The 27,837-nt window shown below is 43.7% G+C and overlaps 2 protein-coding genes, 1 long non-coding RNA gene and 2 pseudogenes across 3 annotated transcripts; all 5 read left to right on the plus strand.

The window, feature by feature from the left end:
• The first annotated feature begins 7,422 nt into the window (after window positions 1–7,422).
• LOC109940789 (uncharacterized) lies at window positions 7,423–8,639 on the plus strand. Its single transcript, XR_002263493.1, has 3 exons — window positions 7,423–7,460; window positions 7,707–7,778; window positions 8,388–8,639. It is a non-coding gene; the product is annotated as an uncharacterized lncRNA (long non-coding RNA).
• A 20-nt stretch (window positions 8,640–8,659) lies between these two features.
• Window positions 8,660–10,089, plus strand: LOC103632251 (lysine-specific demethylase JMJ25). Its single transcript, XM_020541521.1, has 4 exons — window positions 8,660–8,974; window positions 9,058–9,130; window positions 9,322–9,380; window positions 9,833–10,089. The coding sequence occupies exons 1-4, from the start codon at window positions 8,660–8,662 to the stop codon at window positions 10,064–10,066; spliced, it is 681 nt and encodes a 226-aa protein (XP_020397110.1). The 3' UTR covers window positions 10,067–10,089.
• A 5,811-nt stretch (window positions 10,090–15,900) lies between these two features.
• LOC103646730 (zinc finger protein JAGGED-like) lies at window positions 15,901–17,050 on the plus strand. The gene has a single exon (XM_008671415.2). It carries the CDS (start codon window positions 16,358–16,360, stop codon window positions 16,664–16,666), a length of 309 nt encoding a protein of 102 aa, XP_008669637.1. The 5' UTR covers window positions 15,901–16,357; the 3' UTR covers window positions 16,667–17,050.
• Window positions 17,051–24,516: 7,466 nt separating this feature from the next.
• On the plus strand, window positions 24,517–25,709 carry LOC103633826 (probable acyl-activating enzyme 5, peroxisomal; annotated as a pseudogene).
• Window positions 25,710–26,559: 850 nt separating this feature from the next.
• On the plus strand, window positions 26,560–27,109 carry LOC103648803 (uncharacterized; annotated as a pseudogene).
• Window positions 27,110–27,837: the final 728 nt, after the last annotated feature.

Raw genomic sequence — 27,837 nt, forward strand, 5'->3', positions numbered from 1 at the left:
CTTCAAGCTGTTGTAGGCTAGGCTATCTGCAAGTTGATCCTTGGTCATCGCGGACATGCCAAGTTCAAGCTTCGGATACCCCATGTTATCCATCATTTCTCAGCAAACATTGATCTCCCATCAGGTAGACAGTAGAGCAAATCATCATCATTATCTCCTCCATACACCAAGGATCCCTAGGGGTACTTCAGCTCTTTAGCATAATGTTCCATTTCAGCGACTTGCTCTGCTGATAGTTGTTTTCCTGAAGCATGTCGAATAACAAAATTCAAATCACTCCTAGAAGGTGCTTCGGGAGCAGGTGCTGAGGGCTCCTCTAGAAGGCTCTCTTTCATAAGATTTTCGGGTGCAGTTTTCGAAGGTCCTGCCTCAGTATGAGCAGAAGTGATAGCAGTGATTATCTCTGTGACATCTTCAGTTTTGTTGCCAGTAGGTTCGATAGAATAAGGAGGCGGCGTTTTCACAGATTCTAAAACAGCTTCCAAAACACTAGCCATCCTCCTCCTCGGAGTTCCTATGGTAACTGGCGGCTTCGGCAATGCTGTCACCATCATCTTAGGCTGCTCTGGTACCTTTTCTGGCTCCGGCTCTCTGGCTAGGTCTGCAATGGCTTCAATAGACATAGCGGGAACAACCTCTCTGGCTAGGGGGGTTGTTTCCGCCCTTTCAATTAACTTCGGCACATCGGCCGGCTCGATGCACCTCGGTCTACGTGTCAAAACCTTAATTTTCTTTGACTTCGACACACCAGTAGATGTCGAGGCAGCGGCTTTCCTTTTTCTCCCTTTCTTTTGGGTGGGATAGCAGTAGTCTGGGTAAACGAACCCAATAACATCAAATACTCTATGCAACCTCTTTTTGCCATGAGCGCCGAAGGCAGCCGTCATAGCTTCGTCTTCTGCCCTCGAGTACGCTCCAAGAAGTTCATCACTTGTTGCCTCAATAGCGTTCAACCAATCATCGTTTGGCTCATCAAATTGGTTTCTGAACTGAAAAGTATACTTCAGATAAACCAGACCACCTGGTTAGAGCCAACGGCGGTTTCCTTCGGCATTTCCCACTTGCTTGCAAGAGGCCATACTTTATAAGCAATATGCTCTTGAACTAAGAGTCTTGTACCAATATATAGGTGCATATGTTGTTGAAAGCAGTTTGGCATGCTTGCACGTCATTTCCAAGTGCGATGGATGGCCTTCTAATGCTGAAGCGTGACCATATAGGACGTTGGATAATGCCTTTCACATCCTCCCTCTGATTTAGGTCATTTTTCACATAAAACTATTCCTTCATCCAAGAACCTAACCACTTCTTCTGGAACGTGGGCACAGGGTAATTCGCTTCAGACTGAGGCACGAAGCTATAACAACCAAAATTATTATGATATTGTTCCTTTCTGGTTGCCTTTGTATGATAAGATAGTTCATGAATATTGCAGAAGCATCTTGCATCTGGTTCCAGTCCTTGACTCCTCATGGCCCAGATAAAAACTCTCACTCTAATAAGAGCTTCGGGGGTAATCTGATGAAGGTATATCTCAAATGTCTTCAAAACTTCAACCAGCATCTTGTGGAGCGGAAAGCAAAGCCCAGCTTTCATGAAGCTCCTGAAGACTACCACTTCATCACCTTCTGGCAGGGGAATGATGTCTTCTCCTTCAGCCCTCACTATAGACACATCATGAAAGTATTTGCCTTTCAACACTTCAATTTGACCTTATCTGATTGTGGATTTCCCAAATACAACGTGGCTTGGTCTCCACGACCGATCTTCGACATTTTCATTCTCACTCTCGACATTGAAGCTTTCAGTATCGCTTGAATCACCAGATAGTCCAGCTAACATTTCGTTGGTGATCTTCTCTACGTTGGTCCTTTCCATGGCTTTGTAGAAGCCAGCGAGTGCGAGATCAGCGCTTTTCTTGTCCTCAGACATTTCGGTGATGGTCACGACAGAAAGTCAAAGCTCACAAACAATTGCACTCAGAGAACAGAAAAACTAAAATGACAACTGCAGCACGAAAGTTAGATGGCACGAAAAATATTCGCGACACAGCCTCCTATATATATACTCAGAGCCCCAAGCTAGGTGGCTCCCTCGGTTCAGAATGATTCGCTATTCTAGCGAAGGGAAGGTGTTTTTTCAGACCTTCGGCTAAAGAAACAAATTAATACTGCGGGGTGCTACTGTTGAGGCCTTCCTGTCACACCTGGGTTTTAGGGACCCGGGCGCGAACGCAATCACCAGGTGTGCTGGGACCAAGTCTTACACATATGATGACTCATGCTACAGAAACGAATGTCACATCTTTACTAAATAATAGGAGTGGTGTACGAAATAAATAAATAATTACACCATATGAAGACAACGATCCAGCAACCAAAAGTTGACTGGAAGACGACGGCCTAGACCTCTCACGAACACATCGCAGCGTCCTCCATGCACCTCATCCTGTGGTACCTGTTATTGACCTATGGGGGTGTGAGACAGCAAGGGTGAGCTCACATATGTTCATCGCTCAACAAGTTGTGGGGAATAATGTGCATGAACTCACCAAAGGTGGGAGTTCATGTGATGTGTAAGGCTGATCAATAATAGGGGTTAGAGCTGAGCATTGCTTTTAATAAGTTGGTCAAATTTTATTAGCAGTTATTAAATGTAAGTAAATACCAAACCATAATAATAATAGAATAAAATTAATAATAAACCCCATGCAATGCAAATGATAAGTTGAATTTAGTTCCATAATTTAATCATGCAAGAGTCCTGAGCTTCTCATGACCGCGAGCACGGCTCGTATATCAGTTTTACACTCTGCAGAGGTTGTACCCTGTACCCATAAGTCGTGTATCCCATGTCGCCAGGGTTAGCTGGACCCTTAGACACTAGTACACTACCGAGGTGAATGGCTAGGGATCCACTACGAGGCAATTACAAAGTTCCACTAGCTTCAGAAAACCCGTTATAGTTTCTAGGAAGAGCAATGCAAGAATCCCCCATCTGACCGCCATCGCAGCAAAATCAACCCGGGAACCTCCCTACACGCCTACTCCCCTACTGCCCTTGCCCCTATCAGATAAGGTAGTCCTCCACTAGTTTTCCTAGTTAGTCAGCCAAGGGCGTCCCATTCCACCCTTGTGGTGTTACATGTTTCTCAAGTTAAGCTCCATGTTCCAATTAAAAATAATGATCTTGACATGAACAATAATAATAATAGAATAATTGGAACATGTACATAACGTAATATTAATCCCAAAACCATGTAGAGCAATAGCAAAACTACCCAAATAGTTTATGGGTAAACAAGGTGTAAAGATAACCAAACTGGGGTGACCTATTGGATCCCATCAAAATTAAACATATGCATGAATAAATGATTATAAAGAACATTATTGGGTAAATAAAAGTGATCAAGGGCACAACATGCCAGGGAATTGAGATTCTAGGTACCAGGATGATCTTCAGGTGACTTGTGACCTCGCTGCTAGTCGTAGCAATACAAACAAACATGGTATAGACAAAATTCACATCACACCAAACATAAGAACAAACTATATAATAATAATCTACACGTTGCTACGAGATCGCGGGAACAAGAATCGCTAAATTCAGAGTTACGGTTAAGGAGTTATGATTTATGGAAGATCTTCATGATTAAGTATGTAAAACTATATTCTATGTTGATTATGTAAACTATATGAGTAAGGATATTAAATATATAACTAACTCAACTTTTACTCTAATTTATAATCCAATTAAAGATCATACTTTAGTCAATTTCAGAAGAACCAAATTAAAATACCTCTTTTCCTTGGGCTAGGACAGTTAACCCTATAAGTATATGTATTTAATTATTTTAAGAACATGACAAAACAATGTCACTAATGCCTGAGCAATTTTATTATGAAGCTAATGCAATTTGAATAGATTGAAACAGAGTTAAAATAAATTAATTATGATTTTCCGAAGTTTTAAGTGGTACATGAAAAGGAACTAAGTGCATAATTTTTAATCTAAGTTTCATGGCTAAACAAAGGTACTAGGTGATGAACAATATTAAAACAAAATTATTACAACTAGAATGACTCAATTTGGAGTTAAAATGAATTAAATATGAATTTCACAAGTTTCTAGAATTATTTGTGTATTGAAAATCATTTTCTAGATTTATTAATTTGATTTCCCCGAGCTCTCGACTGGGTGCCTAAAAATAGAGAAACCTGGGGACTGGAGCGAAAGATTGTTCAAGACACAGTAGCGCAACCGAGGGGACCGCGGGTTAATTGTTTATAATTACTAGAAATATGCTTATTTAAGACATACATCTTAAGACAAATATCAGTGCATTTTATAAAAGCGTCTTTTATCATATGGTGCTGAGTAAGGTAAGACGGTTTGTTGGACATCCGTCTTTAATGAAGAAGGTTTTTGAGACAGATATATGGTTGGAAATGTCTTATATCTATTTAATACAGTTTGATTTTGAAAACCGTCTCAAATAAATATACCTTTTGAGGCATTAAGTTTATAAGAAGTGTCTTTTATTTTGGTTAGTATATTAGACACTTCTATATATGAAATCATCTCAAATAAAGATATTATTAGATTCACCTAGACTATAAAAATTGTCTTAGATGTTAGTGAGTATACTAGAAACTTGTAAACAAAAAACCGTCTCGTATGATATTTCTGATAAGACATATTGTGAAAAAACGTAGTCAATAGTAAATTCTGATTAGATTGAACTAAACATTTTTTGAAATTTAAAATGAACTAGTTAGCTGACTGTATGTTCGTACGGTTTCTATATATCATATAGGTAAAAAATCTTGCTTAAATAAGAAACTTCTTCAAATAAAATTATATGTTTGAAATATGATTATTTTTTATTTTCTCATTAACATTATATTTATAGTTATAATATTGTCTCTTTATACGGCATAAGCAACCTAATAAGCGGTGGTTAATGCCACGAATATTTCTCTTTATATCTGTATTGCACATATATACAATACGTTTTATTAGTATAGCAGAAGTAGCCTTGTAGTATAGTGGTTAAGGATTAATGGTTTTGTTTGTGACATCCTGAGTTCAATCCCCCAACTCCTCCAATTCACACTCAATTTTTTTGCAGGCGGCCTGGTGGACTGCTGCAGTGTGGGGCGGCTCGGGCCCACTTAACGGGTCCCAGAATTATATATAAACTTAAAACACCCCTATAAATACATATATGACTTTCCATTGATGAATCCATCCTAACTTCCCATCGAAGTTCAAGTTTCTCTCTAGTTCTGACTTTCCATTGATGAATCCATCCTAACTTCCCGTCGAAGTTCAAGTTTCTCTCTAGTTCTGTGAAGGAATTTCTTCTCATCCATTCATCTTTCACGCTAACTTAGCTACGATTAAAATATTTCATGTAGCCCTACTAGTTTATTAAATATGTGATATTGTTTACATTAAATATTTGTTTTAATTCCTTCAAATTACGTTAGGATCATATTAATATTTCATGCATAGTAACATTACTATTTTAATTATGACAAATGTTTTTATTATTTAATTATTTGTTTATTTGTTAGTTATTAAAATAACTTTCTAATATATGAAAACCTAACACATAACCTAGTTTGTTTTTCCCTATATAATCTCGTGCTGTTTGCATCTAGTTTATGAGACAATGTAATATGAGTCTTTAATTATTTTTTTAGATATGGACCGAGAGCAATGGATGTATGAAATTGATCGGTCTGATATCAATTATTTCTGTCATGTGCAAGGGTTCCTAAATGTGGCTGAAAAACATCGATTAGATAATAAGGCAATAACTATCTTATGCCCTTGTGTGGACTGTAGAAACTTTGATCCAATTATCGACTCACGTGTAATCCTCGGACACTTGATAATGCGTGGTTTTACATCTGGGTACACATGGTGGACAAATCATGGCGAATGTTCTATTGGGCCTGAGAACTAGGACAACTCGACTCTCTATCCCTTCACTAACTAGAGACGCTCTTGCAACACAGACCCTGCAGGCCTCTGAATTGACGAGTCATTCTCTCACCTAGGTCCTAGTGCCCGAGGGGATTCGCGATTTCCCATCCCAATTCACAACGCATCGTCGTCTCTCACAACACGCTCCACTAACCCTAGCGACAGCCTCGGCTCGTTTGATCCCCGCGGGGAGCTCTAGTTCCGCTAAGCGTGCGTACCGGCGTCCGGATCCGGGACCGAAGATGACGGAGTCCCTGGTGCGGAACAAGTCGGGGATGGCCAGCATCAAGGAGATGCCGGTGGTGCAGGACGGGCCGCCGCCGGGCGGTTTCGCACCCGTGCGCTTCGCCCGCCGGATCCCCACCTCGGGGCCCAGCGCTACCGCCATCTTCCTCACCACCTTCGGTGCTTTCGCATATGGCATGTACCAGGTCGGCCAGGGGAACAAGGTCCGCCGGTAAGTGCGTGCCCAGCCAGGTCATTTAGTTGCCTGCCTAGTACATTGGGCATCTCGAGAACGCGGTGTTGCCATTGCGGAACCCTAGCGAGATCGTCGGGAAGGTCCGAAGGCGACCACGTGTTTGTGTAACCTTTCTCCCCTTCCCCCCTTTGCCAGCCGGCCCTTCAGCGGCGACAAGTGCCCACCGCCCACCAGGTATGCCCAACGGCCACGTCCCCTGCTGTTCGAAACCGAGCTGCCAAACCCTAATGAAAACCATTTGTATTCGGATCTGATCTAATGACACCTGTTATGCCTACTAACTGTCCATCCACTTGGCTTTGTTTGGTTGATATCTTTTTGTTCTTGCATAATGGATTAGTTCATGGATGGGGTCTCGATTTTGCTCTATGGAAATGTGTGGTGGTACACACTTCACAACATAGTTACAACATTGAAGAGAATCGTCACTACAATGAGTGGAACTGCACTATCACTATAGGTCTATAGCAGTAGAGTTATGAAGGAACTTTATCATTCACTGACTCATAATTGCTGCATGTTTTGTATAATGAGTTTTTGGTTGATGGAGCTCAGGTTGTGGGTAATAGATGCATCCAGCCAGATCGTGTTCACTTGGGGAAGGGTACATGGATTTTGTGCTGAACACAAACTTACCAAGGCACATGTCTTAACTCTTAATACAAGTTTTGCTTAATGACTTCATGTGAGTACCAATGTTTATAGCAAACTTTGGTGAATATTCACCTTTCACATATCAATTCTTAACGCGGTTAGGATGATCGTGTTTATAACAAAGGTCAGATTCTAGCATTTATATTTTCATTAAAAAGAGGTTCAAACATTAACTTGTGAGGTCCCAACGCGGTTAGGATGATCGTGTTTCTTCACATATTGGCAGGTTGGGAGCTTCCTTGGTCGCTTCAAGTCCATACCTAGCATTGTTGAGCTTGACAGCTTGAAGGTTTCTGGTGATGTTTGGTTCAGTTCTGGAATTGTGCTGAAGGTACATCTTCCTAAGTTACAGAACAGCTACAACATTCCTAAGTTGCAGAACAACTTCCTAAGTTCAGACAAGTTTCATGTATTTATTCGAAGACCACATGTATCATGCTAAAAAGATGTAGAGAAACTTAATGGGACCAATTTGCAGCTTCTTTTCCCATGTTGTTTGTTATGACTCCTTTATGAAGACACATATCTTACAGTGCTTAAGTCATGGAGTAATGACACTTCTTCTCTGTAACTTTAGGGGAAAGTGACCATCACTGCAAAACCTGGCGTCAAGCTAGAAATCCCAGACGGAGCAGTGATTGGGAATAAGGTATGTTTTCTCAAGAGGCACTACTGTTGATGCATCAAGAATTATACAGAAGAGAAACCATCAATCCAGGTGTTATATGATGGTATTATTTCGTTAGTGATATCCTGTCATATTAAGTACAGAAGGAAACCTATCAGTCTAGTTGATACACAACAGTATAAGTTTCTTAGTGGTGTAGCTAGTTCAGTAAAGATGAAAAGCGTCAAACTAGTTGTGGAATGGTGGTATTGTTTACAGTACATGTGTTTGGACTTTGGACACTGGGTTCCAATGACATTATGAGGTCAGAAATTGTGATCACCTACTTGACAAATGCTAAGACTGTGATGTGACTTGCATTTGCGGATTGCAAACCTATTCTTACTCAGAAATTCTTGTGTACAGATTCCAAGTTCACACAGCAGGAGTTGCCAGCTTGCAAGCCTATTCTTTCTCCAAAATGGGTAGGCTTACGGGTTGTGAAGATTATGATGCTACTGGTTTTGGAGATTTAGGAAGGTAACATCGGACAAGGTCACAAATGTTTTGAGCTTTGTCATATGTTTTGTAGGTTGTCTCTGTTTTCTTCATCGTCGGGGTCATATTTGTTCCCATTGGTGTTATCTTCAGGATAATTTTGGAAAAGGAAAGAGAAAACAATACCAGATGCCTTACAACCTGAATTAGGGATGAAACTGCTAATTGCACATGGAAGTCACCAAGAACTTGGTAAATGTGATTCAATGACAAATCTAATGATTAACATGTGCGATGTGGTAAGTTTGGTCTTACTCAGTTTTCACTTCAAAGTTCTGGTTAGATTTGAGCGCTTGTTTTTCATGAAGGTCGGCTGAGTAACTTGAGTATTTTTAATGACAAAAGTTACAAACACCAGATGGCTAATGCTATCTGTAACTGAAGTGCATTACCAATGTCCCAAGAGGGTAAGGGTACAGTATGATGTATCTGAAAGGATTGCTAATGGAACTAGTGTTCATGTAAATACTCATGTTCAAAATTTGAATCTGGATATTGAAGAGCAATCACACAAACACTCGATTTCACACATCGAGGAGCCAAACACTAATAATTCAGAAGGATCCCTGGCTGGTGCTGCTGTCTGGGATGTACTCCGCAGGCAGGACCTTCCAAAGCTTAATGAATATCTAGCTGTTCATCGGGAAGAATGTGCAGCTAGATGTCAAGCAGTGTCTTCTGTAATGACTCATTTTTTCCCTATGTCAAATTAGTCTTAAATAAATTCTCAAAGGTGTTTCATGTTACTATACTTTTGATGCAGGTTAAATATCCTATTTATGATCAAACAGTGTACCTTAACGATTATCATAAGAAGATGTTGAAGGATCAATATGGTAAGTACTAAGTACCAGAGAGAGGATTACTATTTTTATTTCCAAATGTTTTACTGTTGTTTGCTCCATTGCATCTAGGCTCTAGGCTCTAGGCTCCATTGCAAATTGGCTTGCTTATCAACTTAACGTTACTTCTGATTGTGGAGTTTGGGTATTGAAGCTTGTATGTCTTGTTGGGTTCATTTTCTTAGAGGGACTGAAGACAATCGAGCAGATTACAATGGACTCAGCTACGGTCGAGACCAATATGGTTAGCCTGCTGTACCATTTATTTGATCCTCGTACATTCCCACTGTTAACTGTAATTAGGGTCTTATATGCACATATAAACTCTTTGTAAGTTATTCTTTGAGGTCATGGATCCAAGTATATCACCTGATAAACTGTGTCAAGTCTTGGAACAGCACAACGTGCTTGCAATGCCAGCCAATTTAACACATCATCTCTCATTGTTCTAGTTGAGCATGATGATCTTTGTAGTTGTGTGAGGTTGCTGTTTTTCATTAGTAGATCTGTGTACCTTATCCTTGCTATACTGTCCATATATGCTGTGTGCATGAAAGCCTTGCATTGAAAATGTCATGTGCTACAATCGTTAGGACTATTAATAGATGTTGCTCACTGCTTGCATTGAAAATGTCATGTGCTACATTGAAAATGTCATGTGAAATGCTCACTGTTTTTCTATTGGTTTGTGTGCAGTTCAAGCTCTGCAAGGTGAGGTCTATTCAGTTTTGCCAAAAAGGCATCCCCTACCTGAACACCTACGACGGCCGCACCATCCGCTACCCCGACCCGCTCATCAAGGCCAACGACACCATCAAGATCGATCTAGAGACCAACAAGATCATGGACTTCATCAAGTTTGACATCGGCAACGTGGTCATGGTGACTGGCGGGAGGAACACCGGGCGTGTAGGAGTCATCAAGAACTAGGAGAAGCACAAGGGCAGCTTTGAGACCACGTGCTGCTTGGAGGTTTTTGCTATGTCTAGTTTTCTCCTATTTGTTGTACAGGAAAACATAGAATAGAAGTCAAATTTGGTGGTCGCAAAAGTGTGGAGACTTTAATTCATATAAAATTAGGCTTAACATTAGTGCAAACAGTTGTATTTTAGTTTAGATTTAGAGTACACTTATGTATGCGTTGTCTGACAATGCTTATTTATGATATATTGAATGATACTTATTTATATTATATTAATTATAATGTTGTTCAATATATGTGTATGTATATTTCTCTTTCAAATTATTATAACATGATATCTGAAAAAATGATTATAAATTGAAGACGGTTACCAAAATGTCTAATATCAGTCTCCTAAATAAGACGGTTTCTAAAACATCCATTATTAGTCACCTAAATAAGATGGTTTTCCTATTGTAATCGTCTATTATTGTAGGATATTTGAGACGGTTTGATAAATACTTTATGACTTTTAATGTTTGTATTCTCTACGATTCTTTAGAAGCAATGTCTTAAAAAAACCTAATTCAAGACGGTTTATTGGACGAAATGACTTAAACAAATACCTTTTTCAGATGGTTTATCGAACAAAATGACTTAAACAAATACCTTTTTCAGACGGTTATAAATTAAAAATTGTCTTATATAATATCTTTTAAGACGGTTTATAACCATCTTAAATGTGGGACATCTTTTGCGACTCCATCAAAATTGGACACTTCATAAGCGTCTTAATAACTGAAAATTAACCGTCTCATATAGCATGATCTGTAGTAGTAAGGGTTCTTCTGCAAAAAGGTCGGGTCGAAGGGGTATGAGTGGAGATCAGCCGTCCGATTAGAAACCGAGCGCCAGGATTCGATCCCACATATACTGAACAGGTATGCAATACCAAACCTTAGATCCGAACTCAACGGACCAGATTTAATCATGGCCCAACCTATCCTAACCGCCCTTTTTTCGATCTACGGTCGTGATCAAACTTGCGAAAGGGTATCTCGACGTCTAATCTCCACCGTCCAAAACTGGATGGACGACCGAGGAGTCACCTTCTTCCCTCCCCCCCGGCAGCAAAGCACGGCCGCCCCTACCTAGCCGCGGCGGGGCCATTGCCACAACCCCCAATCTCGTGACTTCGCACATTAAACTTCAATCAGGCGACACCACACATATAAGAGAGTAAGGCGAACATGATGGAGGCATCCTCACAGTGATTAGCGCGACGTAGCACCCAACCCACCAAGTGCGGCGGAGCCCAAAGCTCGACGAGAAATTCGAGTCGCCCCGTTGATCGATTCTTCCACCCCAGGCTACGAGCACCTTCCAAACAACGCGGAGAAGCTCACGAACTTGTCGCGGACCCCCAAGCCACCACAAGGTACAAATTTGGGCATAGGTGGGTGAGGTCAGTGTCGGAGGCACTCCCAGCCCTCGTTTTTCCGCGGCACTGACCCAGGCGATCGACACGGAAAGGCCGGGGAAGGTCCCTCATGACGGGTAGATAAAGGCCCGGGGCAAGCTGCTAACCAACTCCGGCGAAATCGGCAGACGCCGTTGGAATTGGCGCTGCCCACGGAGAGGAAGATCTTCTGTGACTTATGGGGACTGTCAAGCAGGGCCCTCAGGTAAGTGGGCGAGAGGTATGAAGCGGCAGCCGCTGACAAGGCGGGTCCCAGATGCCATACACACGCTCGACGCGTGTGCAGGCGAGCGACCGACGGTGCGGGCCCACCCGTCGGTGCAACGATGCCGAGCTAGGGCGCAGAGCGGCTGGTCAGAGGACCCCGATTGTCGGCGCCCATAAGTGAGTAGGCTGACGCGCGCGAGGGGAGGATGGTTGCTGGGCCGGCTGGCTGGGCCAAAAGCAAGGAGTTGGCCCAAGCGAGTTTTCTTCTTTTCTTTTTGTTTTCCTTTTCTATTTCAAAGTTCTCACTTCAAATTCAATTCAAATCCAAACTCATGTTTTGAACTTCAACTTTTCAAGTGTAAAAATAATTACTAATATAAAATCTACTGTTTACAATATTATTTTTCTATTCTTTTCCTTATCATTTATTTATGGAAGGAGTAAATGGTTTCATTAAAAATTCCCTTCTCATTCTCTATTTTCTATTCCCTTTTGATTTACAAATTTAAAATTCAAATCCAAGATAAATTTTAGGAATTCAAAATTTTAATACATACTCAAAATCAATTATGATGCAATAGATATATATTTATTTTAATTAATTTATTTGTTTGGTAGATGTTTGAAATATGAAAAACACTCATATTGTTTTCTTTCTTTTTAGAAAAATAGTATTTTGAATGTGGGATAAGAATTAAAAGTTACCTCAATAATAAATATTCATTATCTATTTATTTTGAAAGAATATACTGTATACTTCCATTATAGGGTTTCTTGATTGTTTTAAGAGTATGTATAATTTATGAGGAGAGCAAATCGATGGAGTATCTCACCTTACTATTTTATTTCCTTATTTTTTTTCTTATACAAATTTTGGGCTTTACACTTCCTCTTCCGAAGGTCCTCAAAAACATAATTAACTATTTGTTTTCAGCATAAGCTATTACAGGGAACTTCGTCTTCAGGATGGAAGTCTTTTCCTCATGGTGAAGGCATATGATCTAAGGATGATAAGAATAAACGCTGAAGCTATCACCAGATTGACAACTTCGGCTTGTAATGATGATGAAGTATGATGATGATGCTGACCAAAGGGGAAAAAGACTACTTAGTCCTTAATGACTTATATTACGACCATAAGTGATTATCAGGGACATGAATGTACTTTTACCCAGGCTACGTCCCGTGCCTATAAATAGATGAATAGTAGCAACGTATTGTTCACGCTGATTTGTAATCTCCTTCGCATCAATACCTTCAAGCAAGCCGAAGGTATCATTGTAATATAATCTTGTTAATATTCATGCATGATTATGTGAAATGCAAGTACGAATGAAATAATGGGATTCACTTGTTGTTTTCGTCTATTTGCATTCTCGCTTATCTATTAAATGATGAAGGCATATCCTTCATGACCTTCGTCTGATGATCATTATGTTCGTAAGGAGATGATGCTTCGGAAGACAAAGGTCCTTAATACTTAACAATCGTGTTGCCTTGTTCTTGATTCACAGCATTTGAGAACAAGTAACCAACACATTTAGATGTCTAGAAATTTTCAAGATACGATGCATCATTAATTGTAATTTGGGCAATAAATACTAGATGATGCAACCGTTGATTCGTAGAATAACTCAATAAAAGATAACACCTTCTCAGCAATAGCCTAGTGAGTCTCAGTTAGTAAAAGGATCCATCATCCTTGCAAGGACGATGTGTTTTGATCTAGACAGGGAAGGTACCTTTATAAGGAATAGTGTGCTTAAGCATCAAATAAGTCGAGTTTCATCTAACATACATGTCCACACCAAACTTGTGAGGGCGAAACAACCAAAAAATATTGTTTATATGCAGCAACATGTTGATTTGAAGCATTCAAGAAAAGTATAGTAGTTCTATAATCAACAACATACTCTTTCAAACGTTTCAAACCACTTTTAACAATAAGATTAATAATGTGGCAAGAGCTAATGCAAAAAAACATGAGATGGATCTTCATCTTGTTGATTAGCATTAGGAATTAAATGGGCAATGTAACCAAAAAATAGAGGTTTAATAACTTCCATTGTAGTTTTGTTATATTATGCATTGTCTAGAACAATTGAAAATATTTTATTAGTAATGCCATAATCATCTGCTACCATTACAACACGTTCAACAATATTAGTACTAGTATGTGCCACATCAATAGGTTTTAAACCAAGCAATCTCTTCTCTAACCCCCAATCAAAGTTCACAAAATCAGCAAGAATATGTGGTAGTCCTCTTTAGCTTTACCACTCCAAATTTCAGAAGTAAGAGCAACCGAAGAAATAGAGATTTTCAAGACCTCAATTAGTTTTTTCCACACGGTCATTATAAAATCTTGATTAAGTCCCTAGCAATATTTTCCTAGATTATTTAACAAACTTAGAGTTATGAACATTGGTAATGTAGTATTGAAAAGCATCAGTTTTCACCAAAGTAAAGTGGAAGATCTAATCTAGCAATTAAATGACAAAGTTCTGTTCGTGGAAATTACAACAGAGTACTCCCAACGCATAGCACTACCATTTGTGTTGTACTTAAGAACTAACTAAACAATGTTAGATCTCTCCTTTTCTTTCTTAGCACGACAATGATCAAAGTGCTGGAGCAAATGCCTAGTACCGGAACTAGATTTAGCTGATAAGGTCTCCTTGGAGTGATGGTAGATGGCAAAGATACTTACCTCCTTACCTTGCTCCATCATGGTCATCTCCTCAAAGTACATCCAGACTTTAGAAGTGGGTCCCCTCCGCCTGCGCCTACCACCGCCACGGGCAGTGCTTGTCGTAGCGGTCGGGCTCATGGGTCTAGTGCGAGTGCGAGTGCTCGTCCTAACCTATGCATCCCGGACATTCCCAACCGTGGCATCAACATTGGCAATAGAAGTTGGACTGCTATCGATGATGAAGCGCATGGCATCCTCCTCCATTGTTTGGTCTTGAAGTCTTTGCACCCTTCCCCCTCGGCGCCTCAAACTCCTTATGACGTGCAAACTGTAACTACAAGAACAAAAACAAATGGTTAGGTCTACTGTCTACAACAACAAAGAACCAGAGAGATGAGAGAGTGAAGATGCATGGAGGATAAGATGATACTAGCACCTGCACTGCGTAGATGGAGCACTGGATTCGTCGATAAGGGGAAAATGGAAGTGGAGATATTGACCAGATCAAGTATTAGGGTTAGCAAACAGAGAAGCTAGAAGGGGATAACGGAGTGGAGCTAGAAGCGGACAAAGAAGATAGAAGGGGACAAACGAGGGGAAGCTAGAAGGGGATAATGGAGGAGGAGGTGACACTAGAAGCCGACAGCCGAGCACCTAGAAGTGGAGCGACGATGGAGAGACGGAGACGACGAGGTCGAGCCATCGAGGCGCCGAGCGACTGCGCGAGGGCGGAATGCCAAAAGCGTAGGGTTTTTGAAGCCGCGACCGACAGGCTTTCGATGGATATTATCCGTTTCCGTTGCTGAGCCAGGTCGTGCTTGCACCATGGGCTGCTTCAACGGCCCAAGCATGGTCCATGTCTCGTGTCTAGCTAGCATGGGCATGGCGGCTACCGGGCTAGGCCATATCGTGCTGCGCTCTAGATAGACCGGGTCATAGGCCGTCCGACGGGCCGGCCCGTATGAACATATATACTTGTTACAATATGGACTTACCAAATTAAATAATGATTGTAATATCCATATTTATCCATAAAAAATGTGACCTTGACAGCATATGAACTTGTGTGCAATTGGTATACAAACTTCATCAACCAATCTATATATCAATGTTGTGGGTGTCTAAAGATTTGCCTAGATATATTTGTTGCTTAAGCCAGAAAGTGGTCCTATATTCTTATTGTCAGTTCCTCTATAAACCTGATCACATTATTCGATGCTTGTCATTTATATTTTCATATGCTGTGTAAAAACCAAATCGAATGAAACGGCTCTACGTGCGTTTGGACGCTCGCAAATCACTAGTATATAAACAACTAGCTCGGATTCTTTTAAGCAAATATTAAAAATTCAGAATTAGATTTGCGCAACAAGGAATAGTGACGGATCTATCGACTGCAAGCAGCAGATTGAGGGTAAAATATATATGTATATGTATAATCTGGCGTTCCTGATCACTTTCAACATGCCGACGCCAAACCCGAGAACAAGAACCGTTCGCACTATGCGCTGGGCCTGGAGCTGTGAGCAACAGCAGGCTAGCTACACCGGCAGGGCCGGCCGGCGACGGCCGGCCGAATTGTTTTTTTGTCATGCTCGTCGCCATCCGATCCAAATGCCAGAACTAGACGTCAAAGCCGTGTCGATTACTCTCTAAATAAAAACTAGCAACTTGCGCCTGCGCCGTACCTGACATTATATAAGGCACCTGCCATTGTTGCGTTCGGAGTCTCCCAGTCTCTCTCTCCCCCCTCCCCCGCCTAGCTAGCTCTCCAGAAACCCTAGCTACAAACTTCACTGACGACCGCATATGCACCGGCCGGCCGGCATTCGTCGGCTTATTTGATTGACACCGTATTATTTCTTCCGATCCATCCATATAGATCAAGCAATACATATATACACTAGCGCTAGCTCCGATCCATCCGATCGAGTCCGATCCATGGAAGGTGGGTTCAACAAGAGCGGCTCACCGGAGGCGGAAGGCTCGCGGCGGACGCCCGCGGGGGCCTACTACGAGTGCTCCTTCTGCAAGAGGGGGTTCACCAACGCGCAGGCGCTCGGCGGCCACATGAACATCCACCGCAAGGACCGCGGTGGCGGCAGTAGGTCCGGGACCGCGCCGCCGCAGCAGGACGACGCTGGCGGCTCTCGGACCTACGGCGCCGGGGACGTGCACCTGGGCCTCTCCCTCGGCAGGAAGGAGGACGTGGATTTGGAGCTCAGGCTTGGCAGCTATCCTTATAAGTAGCTAAGCTAGCTAGCTAGCACACCTCGATTTTCTCTATATACATGCAGCACTTACTTACTAGCGAAGAAACCATCAGCTGCTTTGTGTGCTCAACCTGCAGCTGATTAATATATAAAATTTATTAATACTTACTAGGTATAATATGGTGAAGCTATGTCATGCTTGCTACTATCGATATTTGGTTATTTGTTAGAGTACGATAGTTTGGTTCCGCCTTCTTGTCCGATTCGTTGCCATTTGGGATAATGGATGATTGGGAGAGGAAAAGTGATTGCTGTAGCAGGATCAAACAATTCTTGGAGGTCCTAGTCGTCCTAGTCTAGCTGATGTACATGAGTGTGTGGAATGCATGTGCAGCATGCATGCATGCAGCACAGAATTAAAGCTGAGGAATTTTTTTACAATTTCTCTTCATCTGCTCTATTTGCATTGGGCTATCAGGAGTTACTTATTAGCTACTCACCCCTTCAGAACAACTTCATCAAGGGAAGAGTTCTTATGTTTTGTCCCTGCTTGTGCGTGCATGGTAACCTCCGATCCAGATCAGAGTACAGACGGAGAATACGAGATAACAAGGTTGGAGAAAAAAATGTTAGTGGAAAAAATACCTCTTACTCTTTGTCCTAAATTAAAACCCTAAATTAAAACTCGTTTTAGATTTTTAATAGATTCATACAATAATTAATATATATGTTTTGTATATATATATCTAGATTTATCGTCTCTTTTATTTAAATATAGATATAAAAGATAAGAGCTAAAGTAAATACTAATTTGGAAAGGAGAGAGTATTAAATTTGCTCTCTATGCCCATCCACCCCCTGCATCAAATCTTTAACACTTTTACAGTATTTTTTGCCCATCTAACCAACTCATCTCAGCCAAAGGCTCTTTCACTTTATTGTTTGATTAGTTCGTCAAATCTTCAAAAACAAGTACACAAGCAAGTAGTACAGTGAAATCTCCGGGTTGCAATTTTTTTGTGTGTACTGATTACCAAGCTTTGTCTATGAAATACCCCTATATTCTTTTGGATATATCGGAGTTTATCTACCTATCATAATGAACTCTGACTTCTCCGTCTCTTCCTGTAGCTACCTCAGGGCTAAATTAATGGATTCATGTTGGTTCAGACATCTTAACAGTTCCGAATATTTACAAAAGGTTATCGATTTACTAAAGGCTGCCTGCCTAATTGGTACTCGATCTCTCTATTCTTTTTTATTTATCATATTTTAGTTCAAAAATAAACTAGCGTAGCGATAAATATTTAAGAACGGAAGTAGTACTTAGTATCTATTAAAATTTCTTTGAAATACTTTCTACAAAAGATTATCGATTTACTAATGGCTGCCTACCTATTTGGTGTACTATCTCAGTTCTCGAATATTTGTCACCAGAATAAAAAGAATAGAAAGAATACTTGGTATCGATTAAAATTTCTTTGAAATACTTTTTATGAATTATTGGTTAGTATTAGTACAGATGTCCATATTTTCTATACTACCAAAGCTATAATCCTTTTGACATCAATATTGTAATTCTCCTAGTATCATTTCCTATATCGATCTATGTTTGTTGACTCCACTTCCTCAAATGAATAAATCTCTTTTCGGTTATCTCTCATTTTTGTTCTCTGCATTTTCCTCTACCAATTTAGTAGTTATTCTATAACATATTATCAGTACTGTTTTCAAAGACTATTGTCATCTATGTAATAAGAAACATGTTATGCATGCATCATTATATCGATCATTTTGTGTAGTAACATACCATTCTGATTCTCTTGTTGTTTATAATATACTGTCGTGTAAATATTTATACTATGTTATTCTACATATTGTATTTTATTACGTGGAATGTTGCCAAGCTTTATTTTGCGGCTCTTGACATTACGGATAAGAATTACTGCCTCAGTCCCAAAATATTAGTCGTAGTAGCTCTTGATTTTTATATTTATATTTAAATGGATGATGATGAATCTAGACCATATATGGAACACATATATTCACTACCGGAAACAGCTTCTTTGCCGAGTGTCTGAAGCACTTGGCAAAGCCTGGAAAACACTCGGCGAAGTTTTTGCCGAGTGTGACACTCGGCAAAGAAAGCTCGGCGAACTGTACATCGACAATGGCTACATTGACGAGTACTTTTTATCGGATACTCGGCAAAGAAAAGGCGTCGTCACGACGACTGGTAACGGCGACGGAGCCTTTGCCGAGTCTTCACTGTACTGACACTCGACAAAGAGTATGCCTTTGTAGAGCGTATTAGGTGACACTCGCCAAAGAGTTTCTCTCTTTGCCGAGTGCCCATCGTGCTAGCGCTCGGCAAAGAGATCGCCAGTGGCCCCTTTATCAGTTCCTTTGCCGAGTGCACTAGGAGGCACTCGGCAAAGGTTGCTTCTTTGCCGAGTGCCAAGGCCACAACACTCGACAAAGAAGCTTTATCGGTGTCCAGGTGTGCCTTCTTTGCTGAGTGCTATGACCCTGACACTCGGCAAAGTACCTCTTTGCCGAGTGTTACACTCGACAAAGTGACCAGAATACCCCTTTTATTTGTTTTTGCTATTCCATCCATCCAAACAAAACATATATCACATAATCATTACATATACATTATAGATATCACATAAGCATCACTTACAAAATAGAGACCACATATTTCACAAAAAACATAAATCTCACAAGTTTTTCACAAACATGTCTATGTTCATACCAAGTTTCACCAACATAAGTATTACCAACTCTCAAACATAAGTTTTTAACAAACATAAGTTTAAGACAAGTTTATCACACAAGTCTCACAATCACAACTAAGCTAAGAGAAGATCATGAGCGAGGTGGGTGGTTGGACTAGTGCGGTGATGGGCTGGGCGATCCATGAGGGTTGTTGGATGCTGCCCTAGATTGTCCCTGGATAGAGAAGAGATTGCTTGTGTTATACCAGATAAATATATATCATGCAGGACTAGAATTTTGATACTCACAGGAGTATGGAACTGAGCAAGGTCAACTGGAGGGAACAACAGAGGTGGTGGAACAAAACCCTGTGCGGCGCAAAGGCTCTACATGTAATGGAACATCTTCGTCATCCTCTGTTGATCTGCCAAGCGGGCCTCCCGCTCCGCCATCATCCTCGCCTCCATCTCCTGCCATTCCCTCCTCTCTTCTTCTAGCTGGGCCTGCAATATTTCAACCCAATGTTATAATAACTCAAAGAGAAGGTATATAACTCAAGGAATGACAAGTTACAGAAGCACTAACCTGGAGTTGTTGTATCTGATGATGTGAGATGTCCTGCCGAGGTCGTATGGCTGGGCTCGAGCTCGTGCTCCTTGCTCTCACCTGTGATAGAGTGGGAGTGGACGACGAGTCGATTGCCCCGTCGGCAGTCTAGTACCGCCCATGCCTCTTACCTCCTCCGACCATCATGAGGACATCTCTGTTGATGTCCTCTGTCCTCGGATCATAATCTAGCCCATGAACCTCCTATGCCATGGTAGTGTACTCACTTAGGCGGTTCTAGACGGTGGAGTTGCTATACGCCTCAGGCCTATCATCCGGGTTGTAGGTGATGTCGGACGTCGCCTTGCCCTTGTGGGCCATAGCACAAGCCGAGAAGATGGAGTATGGCTGGCCACCATGTGACGCCGACTATAAGAAAACCAACGAGATAGTTGAAATAATATCTAACAGTGTTATATACCTAAATAAAAAAGGCGTACCCATGCGTCTGCATATTTGCCGAGGCTGTAGCTGCCTTGGTGGTCGGAGGGACCTTGCATCATCAAATGTCGTTCCCGGCTAGCGTTGTGCGCCTCATCCCACTCAGGCGAGCACCACCTATCCACCATCTGCTCCCAGCACAAAGGATGCACGGCGCACCAATAAGGAATCATCTACAAAATAAAACAAGTACACTGTATATCAGAAGATAAAATTAAGCAAATTTTGTCACGAATATTAAAGTGATGTGTTTACCTGCAAGTACTGGTCCCTAGTCAATGACATGGTTCGAGCGTCCTGCTTGGTCACCTTCTCACCAAGGATGGAGTTGTGGTAGTTGACGATGGCTTGGATTCGTGCCTCGTAGTGCATGTCCACGACGAGCTTCTTACAGCTCGTGGTGGCCACCACATCCACCCTGGCCTCGTATGCGGCCTCACATCTGAAGAAATCCTGCATACAAAGACTTATTTAAAGAATGTGCAACGAATGAGACATATTTAACAATATAGTAAGACTTACCGACAGCTCTTGCTTCACACGCTCCGCCTTGTTGTTGAATTCCCTGTCGTCCTGGTCTACTGCATCGAGGGCGACGGTGTAGTGGTCGAAGGTGTAGGCTGGGCCCGTCACTCCAGCATACTCAACCAGTCCAGGGAAGTGTTCCCTACACAGAAGGACGAGGATGCCATTAGGGTTGCGTCTGTGACCCCCTGCATTCTCCATAACCTTTCAAGACCTGCCCAAGTGATAAATAAAAAGTATTAGTTTATATTATGAATTTGAACAAATAATATGAACAAGCAGCGAGAATATCTAAAGTTACGTGCCTCTCCCCATCGGGTCAAATCAGTGGCCGCCTGTCACGAAGTATGGGACACTGAGGGAGACTCACGGGACCTCGCAGGTAGACGTTCCTCGAACCTAAGGTGTCCTGTTGAGCATCGTCGTCGTCCTGCTGCGCTGCATCGATAGCGGCCTACTGCTCCACCTACTACTGGATGTCGTCGTCCTGCTGTGTCTCCTCCGCCGTCCTGTGGGTGCTCCTCCTCCCCCTCCTCGTCCTCATCCCACCGCCCACCATCTTTGTCCAACAACCTACAATTAAGATTAAGAAAATAAGCACATATAAAAAGAGATGTATTTAGAAACATATGCGAAAGAAAAAATATAGCATTACATCGATTAAAAATAATCTTCATATGTGTCGGGGTTAGCCGGATCATAACTCTCATCATCACTGTCAACCATTTCATAGCCAACACCATCTGAAGGCGCAAGTTCGTCATTAATGTCATTGCCTTCAAGTATTTCTAAGTCATTCTCATTTTGCACCTCATCATCTTCCTCATCAACAACCATTTCAATATCTACTTCCATTTCGATAGCTTCGGTTAAGTCTATCCCAAATCGCCCTTCTAGCCCATCTTCTTGGAAGAACTCTCTGTCATATGTGTCCGGTGTCACACCCGGTTTTAAGGGACAAAGCCGGGTGCATCTCATACAAGCGCCAAAGAAGACAACATATATAATAACAGAGTGTATAGAGATAAATGTCACAATATAATCAGAGTACTTATTACATAGCGGAAGTCTTACAAAATAAAAGATAAATATAAAAGGATCTAAAATCCGTCCTTGGCGCCAAAAAGTCAACTGGGAGATGCCACCTAGATCGAATCGAACTCCTCGTTATGTGGCTCCCCTTGAACCACCTGTTCTTCTCTTGTGGGGGCGTGTGAGACAGCAAGGGTGAGCTCACACATGTTCATCGCTCAACATGTTGTGGGGAATAATGTGTATGAACTCACCAAAGGTGGGAGTTCATGTGATGTGTAAGGCTGATCAACAATAGGGGTTAAAGCTTAGCATTGCTTTAAATAAGTTGGTCAAATTTTATTAGCAGTTACTAAATGTAAGTAAATACCAAACCATAATAAATAATAGCACAAAATTAATAAATAAACCCATGCAATGCATATGACAAATTGAATTTAAGTTCCATAAATTAATCATGCGAGAGTCCTGAGCTGCTCATGACCGTGAGCTCGACTAGTATACCAGTTTTACACTCTGCAGAGGTTGTACACTGTACCCACAAGTCATGTATCCTATGTCGCCAAGGTTAGCTAGACCCTTAGACACTACCGAGGTGAATGGCTAGGGATCCACTACAAGGCCTTTACAAAGTTCCACTAGCTTCCGAAAACCCGCTACAGTTTATGGGAAGAGCACTTGCAAGAATCCCTCGTCTGACCGCCATCGCAGCAAAATCAACCCGAGAACCTTCGTGCATGCAACTCCCCTACTGCCCTTGCCCCTTTCGGGTAAGGTAGTCTTCCACTAGCTTTCCTAATTAGTCAGCCAAGGGCGTCCCATTCCACCCTTGTGGTGGCACATGTTTCTCAAGATAAGCTCCATGTTCCAATTAACATTAATGATCTTGACATGAACATAGATAGAATAACAAAATAATTGGAACATGGATATAATGAAATATTATCTCAAAACCATGTAAAGCAATAGCAAAACTACCCAAGTGATTCAGGGATAACAAGGTAAAGTGGATAAACAGACTAGGGTGACCTATTGGGTCCCATCAAAATTAAACCTATGCATGAATAGTGATAATAAAGAATATTATTGGGTAACAAAAGTGGATCAAGGGCACAACTTGCCTCGCACTTGAGATTCTAGGTATCAGAATGATTCTTCAAATCCTCGTGACCTCACTGCTAATCGTAGCAATACAAACAAACATGGTATAGATAAAATTAACATCACACCAAACATAGGTACAAACTGAATAATAAGGATCTATGCGAAGCTACGATATCGTGGGAACGAGAACTACTAAGATCGGAGTTACGACTAAGGAGTTATGATTTTATAGAAGATCTGTGTGATTATAATATTAAACTACATTATAAATTGGTTAGTATAAATCATATGAGAGTATATTCCATTAATTCAACTTTAATCTTTATTATAACTTAACTAGAGATCATACTTTATTCAAGTTAGGATTATGGACATGTTAAATTTGATTTAGAAAAGCTAATCTAGTAGACATAGAATAAATAAATATAAAAGTATGTGACATGGTATAATTGATGTTGTTACTGCGTAGTAAATATTTATACGAGACTAACGCAACTGGAACGGTTCAATTCGGAATTAAAACAGAAGAGTTATAAATTTCTGAAGGTTTTATGTATTTGATACAAGATTAAATAGGATATAAATTTTAATGTGACTTTCATGTCAAAACAGTGGCACTAGATGATAAACAACAATAATATCTGTACTAACTATTAAGACTGTATTGTAGACTGCCCCCGTCACAACCACCCGCCCGATCCCGCTGTGACCCCGCCCCCGCCAACCGCCCGCCGCGACCGCTCCGCAAGGCACGAACACCCAACCGCCGCGAACCGCTCCGCAAACGCCGCTAACCCCGCGGAGGCGGAGGTGTGCGTGGCAGCGTGGGAGGGGCAGAAGACAGTGGCGCAGGAGAGGCAGGCGTAGAGGCGGGAGGTGGGGGACGGGGACGCGACGGCGCAGGGCGAGCAGCACGGGAGCTCACGCGGGTCCCGCCGGATCTCGGGGCGGCCGAGCGGGCGGACGCACAGGTAGCGGCGGAGGAAGCGCAGCGGGCGCGAGGACAGGCGGTGCGCGGCGAGGTGCGGGCAGGGCGGTGGTATGGACGGGGTGGAAGCGAGGTGGGTGACAAGATGCCGGACGTCGTTGCTCTGTGCGAACAGGTCCTGGCACTTGTGGATGTGGCGCGCCAGCGACGCGATGGCATCCGCGACCGCGGCCTGCACGCGCATCAGCGGCTCCTTGAGCGCAGCGGCGAACACGGAGCACGCCCCAGAGTGGAGGAGCATATGCAGGCTGTCCTCGTCGCGGCAGAGGAGGCCGAGCGCCATGGCCGCGGCCTCCTGCCCGTCGTCGGTGCCTTCCTTGATCAGCTTGACGAGGACAGCGACGTCGTCCTCCTCGACGATGTACTTGGCGAAGTAGGAGTTGCCCACGGCGAGGGAGGCGAGGGTGGCGGCCGCGTCGTCCCGCGCAGCGAGGCCGCCGGTGTGGAGGCGCGCGATGTTGTCCCAGACCATGCCAAGCACGGGCTCGTTCTGGGCGATGTTGGGGAGCCCCCGCAGGTTGCCGTCGCCGTCGTTGTCCTGCAGGGACGAGACGCGGATGAGCCAGGCGATGTCCTCGAGCGCGATGTCGAGCAGGGCGAGGGTGCGCATCCTAACTGCCGGCGCGCCACCGCCGGCTGCCGTGCTGCACCGCACGGAGTCCATCGGGTTCGAGGTCAGCCACGGGTACGGGCTGACCGAGACGGCGAGGCTGGTGGTCTGCTGCGCGTGGAAGGGGGAGTGGAACAAGCTCGCCGCGTCAGAGCGCGCGCGGCTCAAGGCGAGGCAAGGCATGCGCACGCCTGGCATGGTCGAGGTGGACATCGTCGATGGCGAGACCGGGCGCAGCGTCCCCCGCGACGGGTCCACGATGGGCGAGATCGTGCTCCGCGGCGGCTGCGTCCATGCTCAGCTACCTGGACGACGACAAGGCCACCAAGGCGACAACGGGTGGTTCTACACGGGGGACGTCGGCGTGATGCATCCTGACGGGTACATGGAGATCTGCGACCGGTCCAAGGACGTGATCATCAATGGTGGGGAGAACATCAGCAGCGTGGAGGTGGAGTCCGTGCTATACAGCCACCCGGCGGTGAACGAGGCCGCGATGGTGGCACGGCCGGACGATTTCTGGGGAGAGACGTTGTGCGCATTCATGAGCCTCAAGGAGGAGGGATCGACGACTGCCGATGTCATCACGATATGGTTTAATATTGAAAGGGTGAGCCCCTCGAACCAATGGTACAGTGTGGTCACATGTTCTGCTTGGTGGTAAGCCGACTGGATCCTCAAATACCTCCACGAACTGATCCAGAACTGATTGGACTTTTGGATCGACCGATTGTCCAGCAGGTGTAGCTTGTGATTCCACTGACAAGAGCAAAAGATCGGTGACAGCGCCGGCTGGTAATGTCACCTGCACACCTTGCAAGTATGCTGACGATCCATTATATGGAATGACTGCCCACTTGTTCGCCCAATCCACCTTCATCGGACTGTATTGCTGGAGCCAGTTCATGCCCAATACTACATCAAACACTGTAAGAGGCAAAAATTTCATGTCAGTGACAAATTGGCAATCAGACATACTCCACTCAGCTGCTGGGAGATGATAACGGCATGGAAGCACTTGACCGTTGGCTACTTGCACAGATATGGTTCTAGGCAACTCTTGAACACCAGACAACTGTGGCCGTAAGCGGTCACTGACAAAAGTGTGAGAAGACCCTGAGTCAACTAATATGAGGATGTCGTGTTGCTGCATGTGACCAGCAAATCGCATAGTGGTTCCTTTGTCAATTCCTTCCCATGCTGCTGGTGATAGAGATAGTGCCATCATGATTTGTTCCGGCTGGTCAGGTGCGTCTTCGACACTTTCTGGTAGTGCCAGTAGATCCCATACCTCCTCGATGGCATGTAACTGTACCGTGCTGGCACATTTGTGACCGGGAAACCATTTCTCTGCACAACGGTCGCACAAACCGCGAGCACGACAATAGCTTTTGAGCGATGCTACACGATCAGCTGGTGAAGATGCACGACTGAAGTCACCAGTCGTTTTGTCAGTGGATTGATTTTGTCCGCCTGGTTGTTCCTTCTTGCTGAATTCAGACGACGCCATATGCGGGCAAGCCATCCGGTTGGAGAAAGGCTCAGCACGCTGATGACTCCAGTGCCTCTTCCTGCACAAGGGCGAGTGCACAAGAAGCATCGAGATTTGGAGGTCTTTGTACCATTATAACAGTTTTAATATCATGTTTGAGATCATCGATAAATCGCATTGTGTAGTACAAGGGATCAGTATGCGACTCATATGCAGCTCAACGTAGTCTAAAACAGACCTTGTCTGACTAATATGGAAGAGCTGACGAATCAAGGATTCATGTTGTTCACGAGCTGGATGGGCTTGGCCAGTATCGCCTTCGACCCCTCCCCCATCGTCGTCGCTCGGGGTTGCAGGCGAATTTTGGGCAGAGAACGTGCTGCGTCTGGACCGTCGGTGTGGAGGCACGCGATGTTGTCCCAGACCATGCCGAGCACGGGCTCGTTCTGCGCGATGTTGGGGAGCCCCCGCAGGTCGCCGTCGCCGTCGTTGTCCTGTGGGGACGAGACGCGGATGATCCAGGCGATGTCCTCGAGCGCGGTGTTGAGCAGGGTGAGGGTGCGCGGGAGCCCGGACACTGGGTTGAGCGTGAAGAAGCGGCGGAGGCGTGAGTGGCTCTGGAAGCAGCGCGCGGCCATGCCCGCGGCCTTGTGGAGCGCCTGCTCCGTGTCGGCCATGACGCGCGGCGGGGCGCTCGTACGACTCGACCCACGCCTCCTGCCGCAGGAGATCGGCGAGCTTCATGGCACGGGACCGTAGCTCCGTGCAGTCTGCCCTGAGGCACTGCCAGCCCGCCTGCTGCGCCACCTGGTCCGCGAGCTGGATGGGCTTGGCCAGCATCGCCTTCGACCACTCCCCCATCGTCGTCGCTCGGTGTTGCAGGCGAATTTTGGGCGGAGAGCGTGCTGCGTCTGGGCAATCGGCAGGATATGTCGATCACCCCCCACGAACTGAACTTTAAATCGGGGCTATAGCTCCCGCGGCGTTGGTACGGCGCGGAGAAGCAGAGGGGCCAAGACGGCGACAGGGAAATGCAAGGAAAAATCCCGCCACTAACGAACCGTCACACGCCCAGCAAGGCCAAGGCGCCGGGCACGTGGGTTCTTAAGCTGCTTGCTTGGCTTTGGTGTGGCCGTCGGTGTACTATGGGTTGTGGCGTTGCCGTCTTGGGTTTCGTCGCTTGGCGAGCACGGATGAGGATCGAGGAGCGGTTGGGGCAGGTGGGTCAATCAGTCGTGCGACCGGGTACATAAATTACCATGATATTATATGTTCTCGTTGCAATGCACGGGCAGTCACCTAGTAAAATTATAGGAACTGAAATGGACTAAAAAGGAGCTAATATGAATTTTCTATGAATTTAACAACTTCCTGGAATTATTTTAATACCAAAATCATTTTCTATATTAATTTTCCCTGATTTATCAAGTGTCTGTACTATGCGCACAAAAGTTGGAAAGCGCAGGGACCTCCGCGCAAGAATTCCTAATACTCAGGCTTTCAATAGAGGGACTGCGGGTTGATTTGGCAAAAACCGAGGGGCTCTTTACGAAAGTGCCACGACTGAGTGAACTCAGGTGCGCCTGGGCCATCCATCCAAGAATCTAGGGCCCAGATTTAAACAGCGAACCAGTATGCAATTTCAGCTAAGGATCTGGTGGCGGTGATTTTCGTTCCGGGGAAAAAGGG

The sequence above is a fragment of the Zea mays genome, chromosome 7 (assembly GCF_902167145.1).
Source record: "Zea mays cultivar B73 chromosome 7, Zm-B73-REFERENCE-NAM-5.0, whole genome shotgun sequence".
NCBI classification, from domain to species: domain Eukaryota; kingdom Viridiplantae; phylum Streptophyta; class Magnoliopsida; order Poales; family Poaceae; genus Zea; species Zea mays.

Excerpts from the sequence above, each read along its gene's own strand:
- LOC103632251 (XM_020541521.1), top strand. The coding sequence starts at position 8,660 with ATGCTATCTGTAACTGAAGTGCATTACCAATGTCCCAAGAGGGTAAGG. Across the intron at positions 9,131-9,321 it reads GATGTTGAAGGATCAATATG|AGGGACTGAAGACAATCGAG; the intron begins GTAAGTACTAAG and ends TCATTTTCTTAG. Across the intron at positions 9,381-9,832 it reads CTACGGTCGAGACCAATATG|TTCAAGCTCTGCAAGGTGAG; the intron begins GTTAGCCTGCTG and ends GTTTGTGTGCAG.
- LOC103646730 (XM_008671415.2), top strand. The coding sequence starts at position 16,358 with ATGGAAGGTGGGTTCAACAAGAGCGGCTCACCGGAGGCGGAAGGCTCG.